Here is a 15,891-nt window from a genome sequence, read left to right on the forward strand (position 1 = left end):
TTCGTTTGAGTGAAAATTCTCTGTAAATCTATCTGCCATCATGTGGAGTATTACTTTTCAAACAGTCATTATTACCCAAAAGGATTTATGTTATCACTTGGGAAAATTCAGGTTATCATTTGGAAAAGATAATCATGGTAAACCTTCATAGTAATGTATGTACATGAGAAAAATAAACATTGTAAAACATTGGCAGCCTTCTACAAAGTTGGACAAGTGACTGCCATTGATGAGGACCACCCACCAAATTGTCTGACATACAAGATAATCAATGGAGACATCCAGGCTGTACAAAGGTTCTGGATTGACCCTCTTTCTGGAGTGATTGAACTCACCAGTCAGCCAGACTATGAGTCAGTGAGACAATATAACCTCACAGTGCAAGCTGTGGATTGTGACAGAGCCCATCCACAAACTGCTGTGGCCACAGTAAGTAGAAACATGCAGGTTTTCTGTCTATATGACTGAGAAATGTATTAAGTTATAATTTATCATATTGGGGTGATCAGGTCATAATAGTAGTAGGGAATGGAGAAACTTGTGAATTTCTCCTAGTTCTCAAGTGTTCCATAACACTTTTGCATGAATTTACCTTTGGAAGTCTGAACGGAGAAGGAGGAACTGGCTAACTTCTCTCTGGTGTGAATGTATTCTCAAAAGCATACATGAATCTTTTTGGACAACAAAGACATGAGGAAATTGGTATTTACTTTAATGTGAAATAGGCAGTATTCTACTCACTTCCACCATACAGATGAGGAGACTGAGGCACAGAGCTTAGGAAACGTACCCAGGGTTAATATAAGATGCACAATTCTAGCATTAAATCCAGGCTGCCTCTACCTCAAGGCAGTGTTTGTAATGCCATGTGCATTCTTTTTGTATTGAGATGAAGGAATCTGTGTGCCTCTAAATTATTTTAGCAAGGTCAAGACTCTTGAAGGACATCAGGAATATATGATGTTTTCTTTATTATGGGGTACATGTTATTAATGGAGCTAAAGCTTTGTTATTGCACAACAACCCTTTTTTGAGTGAGTGTGTCACTGTGAGGAAAATATGAGACCTATTCACATCAATGATTAGAAGGACTTTCAGAGTGCTGAGGGTGCAACCTTGAGGCTAGAATTTTGAGGGTTCCCAGTCTTAGGAGGATGCTCACGAGAGTGATTTTTAACATGAGGTATCTTGGCCAGTTTTCTTATAGAAACTTATAAATTCTTCACATAGTATAGGATGGAACAACTTGCAGTTACCATTCATGTCTTATGATAAAAAGGAAAGTATATTTAACATACGCACAAACTTCAAGTAACTCTCTTCTCATAAAAAGAATTTATGTTTTGCTGGAAGATAAAGAAGAACTTGCTCATTCTTTCTTCCTCTTAATGGATATTTATTAAATGTTTATGTACAGAATCATGGGTTACAAAAGTGTAAGACATTGTCACATATGCCTTTGGGGAGCTCAATATATCAAGTGCCAAAATGATCATGCCAATGAATTTGACTCTCCAGTATGAAAAAGGTCTTCAATCTCCAGAACTGAGGGATTCATCCTCATCATTATCACCACCATCACCCTCATATAATTTTTATTAAGAACCCAATACAAATCAAGTGTTATATATGATAAGCTATAATTATATAGTTCATTCTCAATCTTACATTGCAAGCTAGTTTTGAACCCCCCCCCCTTTAACACAAGGAAGCATTTTATTTACAAGGCTTGGTCGCTATAGAACCTATTTGAGGTTCTCAGCTCAAAGAGACAGGATGAAGTCTGGGAACTTTTTCCCTGTCATATGCCCCAAATCCTTTCTTGAGTCCTTCATACAATCTCTCTTTTCCACTTCACACCCATCTATTGCTAACATCCTGACTGTGCCCCCATTGCCTGTACTTGGTCTGATAAAGCAGGCTGCTTTCTAGAACCATGTCTCAGCTTATGGCCACAAAGTCCACCAGAATGCCTCTTGAAAAAGGTCCACTGCCTGTCCTATGACCTCTTCATCCACTCCACATCACATTGGACTAAGCTCCAGCATCATTCTCAAGGTCCACAGTGTTTGAATAATCTGGGCCAGGCTACATTTAGCTTCTGTTCTTACTCAATCCAACCACTCAATTTTCTTTCTGTGTTTTCAATACATCAAAACTAATGCTTAGCCTCTAGGACTCACATTATCAATCTAATAATATTGATAAGTATTAGTGGGTAAATGATCCAAGAAGGAAGGACAAATTAACTCTACAGACAGCAGCACAGAAAGGGTGTCTGGGAGACTTTGTGAGGAAAGTGGGAAATAGAAGATTGGCAGCAAAGAATCTGTCCTAGTTGTGTAACATTGCTGCAACTAGACACCTGGCAGGAAGCAACTTAAATGCGTGTGTGTGTGTGTGTGTGTGTGTGTGTGTGTGTGTGTGTGTGTGTAGGATGTTCTCTGTTAAGAAGATACACAATCCAGCCAAGCAGGAAAGGCATGCAACAGGAGCACGAGGCAGCTGGTGACACCACAGTTACAGTCAGGAAGCAGAGAGAAGATAGGGAGTGAGGCTGGACCAGAAATCTCCAAGGTCTGCCTCCAGTGACACACTTTCTCTAGTGATGCTTTACTTCCTAAAGATGCCACAGAAGTTTCCAAAAACAGTGCCGTCTGCTGCTAGGGACCGAGTTTTCAAACACAGTCTATGGGAACAGTCTATGTCCAACTGATGACAAGATTGTTTACGCAAACCAGAATCACACCAAACACCATGTTTTTTGACAATACGTACTTGCATAAGGACGTTATTCAAATACAGAGGAGCAGTAGAAACTGGAAGAGTGTGTCAACAAAGAAAGTCTGTCGCATATTGTCAATTGCTATACGGCATTACCAAATATATTATTAATCCATATGCCACTTATTGTTTGGTTCTTCTGTAGAATATGAGCTGTAGTAATTCAGAGACTTGGCTTGGTTCACAATCTTAGTGTCAGTGTGTAAGTCAGATAATTGTTGTGTGGTAAGCATTTTGTCCAATAATAGTTAGCAAATGGGTGAATTTACCTTCTCAATGGCCATAGGAAGGGAAGGAAAAGCAATGTAACTTGTACCAAATGAAAGACCTAATGAGTGGTAAGCTTAGGGTTTTAATGAAGATTTCTGGTTCAAGTCCAAGTCTATTTCCGTTATATCACAGAAATCACCCTAATCTGTTTACTTAATGTTGAAAATACCCTGCACTTATAGTATCAGGCATGGATTCCCTTTTACAAACTGGGCCTTAAGTGCCATGGTTGGAGAGGTCATAGACCCTAGAGGAGAACCTACTATTTTCCTAATGCAATAAAAATTTCTAATGGTTTTCTAAGTACTTACATCCATTGATAGGTGTGACTTTCACCTTTCATCAAGGAAGCTTCTCTTTGCATCAGGAAGATCTATAACTAGTCAAAATTGAGAGAATTAGTGGTTATAGGGTGTCAAGCTCCATTTGGTACATCTACAGTGCAGCCCTTACACCTAAAGCTCAGGGAGCATCACAGAAGAGGGGTGACAATACTCTAAGAGCCAGAGGACCATGACACCTGCTACTAGATGTTGTCTTATAGACATGGCACAGAAGCTATACCCAGGACATCTCAACAATATGGCTAACTAAACAAAACCTTATAATGACAAGACCAGTTCACATGCCAATGTGGATGGGGGAAATTTCACAAGGTCTCAGCCCTAGATGAAGAGTTACTGGCAGTCAATACCTGCTGAGAGAAGGAATATTCATTTTTCTCCTAACCAAATAGTAAGCCTTAAATACATGTATGTAAGAGGAACACTAGGGGCTCAATAGGTTGTATAGGTGCACATATACTTACATATGTACATATGTGTGTGACATTAGTAATTATAAAAGAGGTCCTGAGCTTCGAGGGGAGCATGGGAAGAGTTAGAGGGATAAAGGGAGGGGTGGGAGTTATTATGCAAAAATAGTACACATATATAAAGTTCTCAAAAAACTAAAAATAATTAAATTAAGATTAAATAAAAATTAAAAAAATCTCAGGCTAATAAGATGGCTCAGCAGGTAAAGCCACCTGCCACCAAGCTTGACAATCTGGTTTGATCCCTGTGGACCCACATGGTGGAAGGAGAGAACCAACTCCTGAAAGTTGACCTCTGGCATCACACACATATAGTGCTGTAGTATGCACACACTCACAAACACATGTACACAAAATACATAATTTAGATGTAATTTTTAAAGATCTCACATATTAAATACAACATTTAACTGTATTCAACCTACAGAGAAGTAACATCAAGAAATGCAGGGTTTCTTTCAAGAACTTAACTATGTTATTAAAACATTCCATCAAACATTTTTCAGAAGAGAATTCTTGCAGATGTAGACACACCAGGGATTCTTCTGCTAATGTTATTGGGGAAACTATTAGTCATTGGAGAGGTGGGCAGATAGCCTTTCAAGGCTGACTGGAATTTGATCACTGACATTTTCAAATCCTTGATATTTCGATCTTTTCCCATGGAAATTACAGCTTCTTGGTTTATGGTAATTTAATTAGGAAAAGGTTGATAATAGCCCTCATTAAGGTCAGATATACATCCTGCTTGAGAAAACAGTACAGAAGAGGTCCTTAATTAAGTTAGGGGAAGCACTTTCTGGGTGTGTCTGCCACTGAACCTGGACAGTTCAGAGAGTCCAGGGCACGTCAGCTTCAAAGACAACATTCTTCAGCATTGCCTTTTTAATCATTTGTATAACTCTGCTTTCCATGAAGGTCCATCTGATGAGCCCAAAATTCTTCCTAAAGGGGACATAGACTTCTAAACTGACCCAAGAATAAAAAACCACTGACTAGTGATTGACAACCATAATCCATATCTACAAGAACATATCTGCAAACTCAGAAACACTTAGACTATTTACTTAATAATTCTGGATGATGTTCCCCCAACCAGATGCTCATTTCTGATTTTATTTATAAATAGTCTCATGATGTGAATGTGATATTTCTTTTCCCTTCATCACTGACAGGTCACTGTTGACATTGAAGATGAGAATGATGAAGCACCCGTCTGCATACCCTATCTATATAAGGCAGTCATCTCTGATGATGTTGTTGCTGGGACAAACGTCAATGGCCTCAAATTAAACTGTCATGACAGAGATTCACACGATTTTGAGATGCGCTTTGAAATGGCTTCTGGTAGATACTTTAATTATTTCTTTTAATCACAAATACATGTCAAGATGACATTAGCTATACAATGTCAGACATGATATGTAACACTGCAAGTGATTGTTTATAAAGGTTTCACTATGTCATAGCTATAGTATCGTGTTTCCTCATGGCACCCTTTCATGTCTACAGATGCGACTCAGTTGCTCCTGTGACTTCTGAGCTTGGGGAAATGCTATAGGTTTTAGTACAAGAAATTAAGTTTGTTATCCATGGAGCTAGCTGAAAACAGAATCCATCTTTCCATCTGTTGATGCTGTTACAAGCTCACAAGGCTAGATGGTTTTGATTGTATTATTGTGAGATCTACACAGATTCACATAAACATTATAGTCACCAACTTCCTTTATTTGAGATCAACCATGTATCAGGCATTATTCTTAGACATTATTACACAGAACCATTTAAGAGAGATATGGAATGTATTCAGGGCATGCATTATTCATTTAACTTGGTACCATCAACATATAAAATCACAAACCAAGAGAAAGTCTACACAGGAGAACACTGTCTTGACATCCATCTTAACCATGGCAATATGACCATTTCATGTGTCTCAGACCTGCTGCTGCTCCTCTGAAAGGATGAGAGTATGGACATAATATTTAATTAGGAAGACTAGTTTGATATTTACAACCATTGCTAGGTTCATCTTGTTTATAATAGTGTCTTCTAGGCCCTGGAGAGGACTTAACTTCTTGAGGACATAATTGGTCCTGTGGTCTGACTGGCTCATTAGATATTAGTCTAGACCAGTGGTTCTCAACCTCCCTAATGCTGTAACCATTTAATACAGTCCCTCATGTTGTGGTGACCCCAACCATAAAACTTTTTCATTGCTACTTCATAACTATAATTTTGCTACTGTTATGAATTGTAATGTAAATATCTGTGTTTTCCAATGGTCTTAGGTGACATTTGTGAAAGTGTCATTTGACCCCAAAAGGGGTCATGACCCACAGGTTGAGAATCACTGGTCTAAACCAGGTTGAATGTGACAATCAAATAAAGGAAGAGGAAAAATTAGGCAGAATAATCAGATAGTAGCATGAGGTTTGCTGGCCACATGGGGTTTAGAATCATGATCTTAACATTTAAAGACATTTTTGTTTTTTCTTTTCTTTTTCTTTTTTTTCTTTTTTGAGACAGTGTCTTTTGTAGATCAGGATAGCCTTGAACTCTCTATGTAGCCAAGGATGACCTTGAATTCTTGATTCTCTTGCCTTTCCCTTCCAAGTGCTAGGATTGTAGACTTATCTTAACATGCCTAGTTTAAAATACTTTTCCCTTATATGTATTGATTATTTGATTTCAAATTTATTATAAGCTATTTATAGATATGTAATTTTATAGTATAACACAAATTTTAATCTATGTACACATTCTGTGTTTTAATTTCATTTAAAGTTAGCTTGAGATCATCTGATGTATTATAAAATAATTCTAACTTTCCCATTATTCTTTTTAAAGGAAATGAAAACCTTCACTTCCAATTAGACCCAAGTCGGGGTACAAATACTCCAAAATTAATCGTGAAGAATCCTTTCAACTTTGAATCTGGAGCTGAACTGCAGCAGCAATACCATCTTGTGGTGCATGTAATCGATGACAACCTGAAATCTGGCAAAGCCGTCAAGCCCAAGACAGGAACTGCTGTCATAGACATTTATGTGAGAAGAATCAGCCCACCACCTCCTCCAACCAGTTCTGAAGTAAAGAGTTACAGAATTTAATTTGGATCTATGTTGTAAATATTTTACTGCAAAGTCAAATATCAGCGAGAAATCCTAAAAGAATGATCAGGCCATCACTGTCCATTATATGCCTTTAGACTCTTGCACTAACCCAAACAAACACTAGACTCTCTTGGACACTGTGCATCTGTGAATAAATATTGTGTGCACAAGAATTAGTGAAAATTACATGTACATATGTAAGGGACCACTAAACTGCCTATAGAGGTCTCCTAAACGGCTGGCCGAATAATATGAAGGTCTTGCTCAATAGAAAGAAGAATATATTCAGTGAATTATAGCTATTAAAAACTTCTACAAATGGACACTTTAAAATGACTATGCCATCATAATAATGGACACCTATGGTGTGCTAGGCATTGCACTGCATGCCTTATGGCCACCATTTCATCTCATTTTTAGTACAACTCTACAACATTTAGCAGACCTTTTAGTATTTTATCCTTTATAAAGCAGATATGGGAAGCCTCTGCTGAATTATCAGCCAGCCAAGGATGAAATCTCCTGCTCAGTAGACTTTAGGGTGTATTTTATTGTTTTGTGGCCTTTAAAATACAAATTCAAAAGTCTTTTTTCTTGTGTATTTGATTTTCAAGAATGTACTATTACCTCAAGCTACACAAAAGGGTGTAGTTAACAGGGACATACAAGCCTAAAAAGGACCTCATATATCATCCAGCTCAACCTCTGAATTTTATAGATCAAAGGACTCAGGTGGAAAGAAAGACACAATTAGCTTTGGATCATGGAGTAGCCATTTCATGCAGGTCTCTACTCTACATTATTAACTTGGTGGCTCTTTTGTGTCATGTTTCTCATTGTTACCTGCATACTTACGTAATATGTATGAGCACGGATCCCACTACCTGTTAAGACGGAGGTTCTACACAGATGCTATACCATGTAAACAGATGTGTTTTGAAAACAGGGACTAACACTCTGTTTGCTTTGAAATAATTTTCTAGCAAAGAAAAGGTCTGACCATTGTGTACACAGCTATCAACACGTATGAAAACAGTGACTGGTACATTCCTTTTATCTTCACTCTGATGGCTGTTTTCTTTGTTGGATTGTTTTCCTGGGTGTGTTTTCTACTTTGGAGATATGGAAACATAAAAAGCTGCTCTCAGAAATTGGCCAAGGAAGACTCCAAGTTGAAACCCAAGTATGTATTTTTTCTAAGCTTTTGATATAAAAAATTAATTAAAGTTTGCTAATCTTAGCTCTCAGTGATTCTGCCTAAGTGTGCATTAGAGAGACAAAATAGTAGGGATACAAAACTCAGTGATTTCTTTTACCAGAGATTCCAAACCCACTCTATCCCTGAACTAGTTGGGAGGCATTCTTTAGTAAAGGGTGACGTTTTAGGAGACACAGTCTCGAAGCAAACTGCCTGACTCCTGGTTCTTTTACCTCCTTTTCCACAATGATCTCTGAATGTCAGGTGCAGGAGCTGCACTGTAGATGTATCAGTTGGAAAAGGAGCTCACAACTCTGCATTTTGATTGGTTGTGGTTTTCTGTAATCATCTTTCTGTGTTGTAGAGATGTTTCCTTGGTGAGTGGTGAGGACTTCACTTATCTATGGGTATAAGGACAAGTATTTAGATGTGGTTAGTGATTATACTGGCTGACTAAAGTGTGGGCTTGTGAGCTGAACAAGGACATGCTAGTGTGAAGGGGAGTGATGCAGAAGTTCAGGAGGCCTCAGTCCTATGACAACTAAGGAATGCTGAGTGCAGGAGAAATATTCCTTCAGGAAAGCACACCAATTGGTTATCCAGTACCAAACGGTTAGCCCTGAAAACATGCATACAACTATTATTATACATATGGAGCAGGTTGTATAATACACACACACACACACACACACACACACACACACACGTAATGCAATTAACGAAAAAGAGGCCATGAATTTGAAAGAGAGCAAGGAGGCATATATGAGTGGGTTTGGAGAGAGGAAAAGGAAAAAAGAAATTATACAATTATATTATAATTAAAAGAAAATTAAAAAGCCAGTAACAGAGGTTAGCTTGGTGGTATTTATGAGATGGAGGCAGGAACTACATAGTATATTTGAGGCCAGCCTTAGCTTCAATACTGAGACCTTGTCAAACACACACACAAACAAAAACAAAAACCAAAGAAACAGGTAGGTATAGATACAGCTTAGAAATTAAGAGCACTGGCTGCTCTTGCAGAGGACTGGAGTTTAGTTTTTAGCACCAACTTTGGGTGATTTACAATTTCTTGTAACTCCAGTTCCAAAGAATCTGATTCTAGCCTTCATGGGAACCTGCCCACCAATTAAAAATAAAGTAATAAATCTTAAAAAAAACCAAACTACCAAATAAAAACAAGAACAAGAACAAAAACAAAATCCTACCCAAACTGAATAGCAACAATAAATTACTAGGCAATACTGTAGAATGTACTATCTGTGAGAATTTAAAAAAAAAACAAATAAATTTGTGAACAAACAGACACCTCATATTATCTTGAGGCAAAGTGGTTTCATGGGCAGATGTTTTACAATCACCAGGAATTAATTTAGGGACTGGTAGGTGATAAGTGTCAGTTTCGTCTCCACACAATTGATTGGTTTTAAAGCTCATTGAGGCCAAAGAAATGGATAGAAAACACACCTGCTTTTGTGGCCATTGATCAATACAATTCTTCAGGGTAGAGAATGCCATAGCTTCAAAGTGGAGTAGGAACCAGGTCTAGAGGCACAGGCCTATAATCGCAAGTCCTTGGTAGGATGAGGCAGGAGGATTGCAGATTCAAACCAGCATGAGTTGGACCATTTATATCAAAAGGAAAAGGAAAAGGAAGCATGGGGATGAGAGTTACTGGTTGAGTGTTTAACTGGCATGTTCAAGGCTCTGGATTCAATCTCAGTAACACACACACACACACCACACACACACTGCACACACACACACACACACACACACACCACATACACACACCACACACACACACATATACACCACTGGGCTTCCATGCAGGGTAACACACACACACTTTAGAACTTGAGTTGTATTTTTGTTAACTACACGGGATTTTTTAAAAATGATGCAGTAAAGCAGATGAAAATAGCTAATGAAAACTACATTATTGATTCTTTTTAAAAATTAGTTGTGATAACAGTCACGTGTTAACTGTTGAATAAAATTATTTTCAACTTACATTGTCATAATTTAACTGATGTTTTATCAAATTTTCTTTTTATACAGAGGAATGAAGTATGTTGTAGGTAAGATATGATTTACTAATTATTCTTGAATTATGTAATTTAAAAAATCACATGTATTTATTTTAATACAATATTTTCTTGACTTTTTGAGAATTTCTTGAAATGTATTTTGATCATAGTTATCTCCATTCTTTCTCACTGGCCTAAAATGCATTCAGAAAGCAATTGTTTATCCTGTAACGTTTGTGTGGCTCTTGCACTCATGGCCATACCTTGCCAAGCTGGTGGCTGTTTTAGCTCACAGGGTCACAGCTGGGAGTGCTGGTGACAGTTTCTTACCCCCAACAGCTTACATGGCACTCTGGGCTGTGGAAGTTATGTAGCAGGGAGGAGGCTTCGTGGTTAATAGCAACTTGAGTTCTCCCCGTCCTGTGACCAACGCGTATGGTGTCTTCAGCAATGAGTATCACCATCAAGTTTTAGTAGGCAACTAAGGGCAGTGACAAGGAGCCTATATTTTTGGGGAGAGCTCCAGGACACTCCAACTAATAACTTGAAGAGAAGTATCTTATATTTGTGTTGAGCATTTTTTTTTTCAAGACAGGGTTTCTCTGTGTAGCCCTGACTGTCCTGGAACTTGATCCATAGACCAGACTGGCCTTGAACTCACAGAGAGCCACCTGCCTCTGCCTCCCAAGTGTTGGGATTAAAGACATGTGTCACCACTATGCAGTGGTGCTAGGCTTTTTACTTGGCAATCACTGTAACTCCAATTAAATTATTTTATATGAATATATCTGTATCTAAATGAACCTTAAGAATACTAGTTTTTTTGTATGTCATTTTCAAACATCTTTAGTGTTATTTTAAAAATACGGACTATATCACAGATCTGCTGTCATCCTTGTGGAAGGGCCACGATGGTCACTTCAGCTTCAGTGTGTGTATTGCTGATGTGACCACATCTTTAATTTTTAACTCTGTGGGAGGTTTCAGGAAGGCTAGTGGGGTCGGATTTTCCCTTTCCACCCTGTGGGCACCAATCCTAGGCTGCCACACTTGTCAGCAAGCACCCCAACCCTTAGTCATCTTGCCAGTCCAAACTGTGTCTTTTAAAAATGCCACCCACTACATACTTGCCATTTAGTTATTCATAACTTTATTTTTTAAATAGGAGACAGAAATCAAAAAGAAAAAAATGTTATCACAGAAACCAGAAATAAAAAGCTAGCAGTACTAACAGTAAGTACATTTTTGTCTATTTTTGTTGCATATTAAAAAGTTTTTCCTTCTAAGGATACGGTAAAATCCATACAAACTTCATAGGAAGGAAATAAAATCATTTTAGTTCATCATTTTTGCTGAATTAGTATGTGTTACAAAGTTAGGATTTCAGATTAAATTTTAGAAACTTGGTGAGGGCAAAATTTACCTAAAATATATGTGCATATAGCAAAAATGACTCTAGGCGAATGTAGATCTAGCATTATTTAATACTACTTAGAATTTAAAACTGTATTTGAAATTATTATCCATGTGACAGACCTGGGCAAATTCCTCAACCTTAGAGTCTTTAGAAGATGGTAAATCAACACCCAGAGAAGGTAAACCAGTTCAAACTGGCCAGGGCATAATTGCCCAACAACCCACATAACTACACCAGGCAGGGCTGGCTCCCGGACCCTCAGCGTGGCGGAGAACAAGACAGGGCACCTTTGGGTTTGTTCCGCTGCCTCCTGTGCACTCTGGACATTCCTACAAGAGTCCTGGCTGGCCATGGCCTACTTCACAGGCTGGCTCCCTCTCAATGCCCATGGTTCTGCTGAGGTTCTTTGGCCTTGAGGACAGTCTGTTGTCTGTACCCTCATTTGCTCTTATAATATTGATCATATTGGGCTAATATCCATAACTTCACTTTACTTCACTGCATCTTTAAAATATTTCAAAATGTAGTGGCATTCTGAGGTACTGGTAAGTCAGGAAGCTGGCATACAGATTTAGAAGGAAGGTACAAGTGTGACCTATAACATATCTCATACAAGATTCCCATGAGAAGTGTCTGAGTTAACAGAGGTCAGGGCAGGCCTACCATCGCAGGGGAGATTATTGAGAGAGATAAAACTGACAGAAAGTTTTAGTCCCTACACTGCTAACCTTCTACAGATTAAAAAGATGGGAGAACTTACAAGAAATGATGTCCTAGACGTATTTCTGTTGATGTAATAAAATATCCTGAAAACAATTCCATTTGCAGAAGAACGTGTATTTTCTCTTACAAAGCTGGGTCCATCACTGTAGTGGCAGGAACTTGGAGCAGCTAGTCACATCACCGTCAGCAGCAGAGAGCAATACATGTATGGAGGCTTAGGATCCAGCTAGTTTTCTCCCCTCCTAACTGTCTGGAGCCCCAAACCAGGGAATGGTGCCACACACTTTCAGGTCAGGCCTTCCCACATCAAAAAACATGCCTAAGACACCCCTCCCAGACAGCCCACAGTCCAGCCTGATCTAGATAGCCCTTTATTGAGACTCTTTCCAGGTGATTCTAGGCTATATCAAGTTGATAAAAATTAGAACTAACCATCACAAATAATTTGCTTAAAGTATTAAGCACATGACAAAAGTAATTTTATCAAGTTGACTTTATTACTAATGTGGACTTTTTTTTTTTAAGGAAACCACTGTATATGAGACTGTGTTTGATGGAGAAGCCATTGATCCAGGTATGATGCTTTTATATCTTTTGAATTAAATCCAGTTTGTGGATTTAGATACTCAAAACTATGAATAGATTGATTGTTCACTACAATTTGCAAAATAACAATACTGGAGAAACTTATTCTAGGGCTAAGAAGGGATCAGATAAAAAAAATCAATGGAATCATCAATTTAATGCTTGGAGGACATCACCCTTACTCAATCCTATCAAATTATTGCCACCTAGAGATAAGCCAGGAATTTAGAATTTTGAGGCAAAAGGAACTGGACATCTACCTTATTATATATGAAATATGCATCTTTTAAATTTGGGTAACAACTTTAACTCCATTTAAAACAAATAAATAAAATATTTTTTATTCCTGATTATATATTTCTGGGTACCAAACCACCCCAAAAGTTACTAGCTTAGTATAATAACCATCTTATTATAACTTATACTTTAGTGTATCAGGAATGTGATTAACTATTGCCTGGGCAGTTCTTTATCTTTATGTGGATAAGTGATGTCTCTACAGTACTGTTATCCCAGCAGCTCATTTGATGTGGTGGGTCCAAAGTGGTGATACTCACAGCTTGACATCATGGGAAGACATTTGCAGGGTGGGTGTAGTTGGGTCCTCTGGCCTCTTCATGTAATTTCTCTGTCAGGATTAACTGGGCACTGGGCATGGTAGCTTGGATTTCTAGATGGAGTTCCAGGGACCTTGTCACCTTTTGAGACCCAGGCCTAGAAATCACATGACATCACTTCTGCTGGTCTATTGGCTAAGCCACCAATGTCTACCCAGGTTCTAAGCAAGTGGCATTTCAAACCTTTTCAAAGGTCAAGCTCAAACACTGTCTTAGCTATCTTTGTTAGCCTCCATAGCTATAGGCCTGATGGTCATAGATTTGCAACTCTTATTCTACCATTTATCTGTTATGAATCCTGGAGTTGCAAAGCAGACCATACCTTCATTTTATAAAATGATGCACAAGTTTTCTTTTTCATGAACTTCATTCCTAAGGGAAGAAAGAGAACTCAGGAATGCTTAGAGGCTCAAGACAAGCCACAGATCTGGAATTAGAATCCCAAGGCTTTGAAGTTGATGTAATCAACCTTTTCATGTGATCTTGGAGGAAGCATTTAATGTTCCAGAGTCTCCCTTTTCACAGCTGAAAAATGGGTATGATACAGGCTTTGCCTGTCTCATGAGGGTTACTGTACAATTTAAACACAACTATAATAAATATAAGAATTACTTTGTCAAATGTCATATAACATGAGGCATTAGTTACACCAGACTCACTAGTACTACAGAATCTTGTGATATTGCTCTGTAATTTACCTCCTGCCAGCTCTGAATGTCTTGACATGAAATTAGTGATGTTTTATTGCTAACTTCCAGGTTTTCCCCAAATAAAGTAACCCTTTAAAATATTTTATTAATTGAAAACATATCACTCACTCAGTGTATGTTAAATTGGCTCCTAAGATTTTCAGTTTTTAGTAAATCATTTAAAGTGTATGTGTGTTGTTGGTTGCTTTTGCTCTTTTGGGGAGCCTGCTACCCAGCTCCCAAATAAATCACACACAGAGACTTGTTATAACTTATAAATGGCTTGTTTCTTGCCAGCTTTTTGTGACTTTAAATTATCCTATCTACCTTTTACCTCTAGGCTTTTTCCTTTTCTTACTTCTGTATATCTTACTTTCACTGGCTGGCTGTGTGGCTGTGTGGCTGTGTGGCTGTGTGGCTGTGTGGCTGGCCCCTAGCATCCTCCTCTCCTTGTTCTCTTACTCCTTCTTCTCCTCCCAGATTTCTCCTTCTATATATTCTCTCTGCCTGCCATCCCCACCTATCCTTTTTCCTGCCTTGCTATTGGCCATTCAGCTCTTTATTAGACCATCAGGTGTTTTAGACAGGCACAGTATCACAGCTTCACAGAGTTAAACAAAGGCAGCATAAACAAAAGTAACACATTTCAAAATAATATTCCCCAACATATGTGAACAAATACAGAGTGCTTCCTGATACTAGACGTCACTTGCTATTCTTATTTTTCATAACAATGAAGGTTGCATTTGATTTCCAGATTCCTATGATGGGAATACCATCATTATCCCTGTTTAATCAGGATTGAGTCAGAGGCCCAGAGAATGGGTCACAGTCATATGGCTTTCTTTACTTTCAAAGGCAGAGAGGAAAAGAGTTGATATGACTCTTCAGGGCAGAGGCTGGATCTTAAGAAGCAGTAAGGCAAAGGCAGATGAGAAGGGTACAAGACTAGTAGGTGACTATTAAGTGCATATAAGCAGGTGATGTCTTTTACCAGACTTACTGGTATGAGAATAGGAGGGAAGCGTGTGAGACTCCAGGCCCTCTCCTTGTCTCCTCTATTGTTGCTATTTTCCATTGCTTGGGATTGAACCTGAGATGTTGCACACACTAGATTGTCCATCACTGTGGGATCTTGCATGTACTAGGAAAGTGGCCCATCGCTGTGGGATCTTGCATGAACTAGGAAAGTGGTCCATTACTGTGGGATCTTGCATGTACTAGGCAAGTGGACCATCACTGTGGGACATTTCACACACTAGGCAAGGGACCCATCACTGAGCTATAATCCCAGCCCTCTACTTTATCATTATTATTGGAAACAATTAAAATTTTTTTATGCCATTTTTTGGTTTCCTCTAAAATTAGAACTATGTATGCATTTAATCAATATACCATGTGCCAGGCTTGTAGGTGCTTTATAAACATAATCTCTTTCATTTTTATCATGTTAAATGTCCACAATACAAAATTATGCTTTTTACTAAAAACCACTTTAATCACTGTGTGTTTGTGTATGTGTATTTTCCTCAATTGCTCTCTTCTTACTTTTGAAGTCTCCCACTGAACCTGAACTTCAGTGATTTAGCTAGAGTGGGTGGCCAGTGAACTCGAGGAACCTGCTTGTTTTTCCATCCCACTATGCCCC

General features: G+C 38.4%; 1 protein-coding gene across 1 annotated transcript in view; it reads left to right on the plus strand.

Annotated features, from left to right (window-relative positions):
* Nucleotides 1-12,955, plus strand: part of LOC131919099 (cadherin-related family member 3-like) — a 70,749-nt gene extending 57,794 nt beyond the window's left edge. Inside the window, exons 12-18 of the mRNA XM_059273147.1 lie at nt 197-429; nt 5,044-5,215; nt 6,719-6,960; nt 7,968-8,167; nt 10,244-10,263; nt 11,378-11,445; nt 12,878-12,955. Of these exons, the coding sequence (XP_059129130.1) occupies nt 197-429; nt 5,044-5,215; nt 6,719-6,960; nt 7,968-8,167; nt 10,244-10,263; nt 11,378-11,445; nt 12,878-12,955 (1,013 nt within the window). The remainder of the gene's footprint in view (nt 1-196; nt 430-5,043; nt 5,216-6,718; nt 6,961-7,967; nt 8,168-10,243; nt 10,264-11,377; nt 11,446-12,877) is intronic.
* Nucleotides 12,956-15,891: the final 2,936 nt, after the last annotated feature.

This window comes from Peromyscus eremicus, chromosome 9 (genome assembly GCF_949786415.1).
Source record: "Peromyscus eremicus chromosome 9, PerEre_H2_v1, whole genome shotgun sequence".
NCBI lineage: Eukaryota > Metazoa > Chordata > Mammalia > Rodentia > Cricetidae > Peromyscus > Peromyscus eremicus.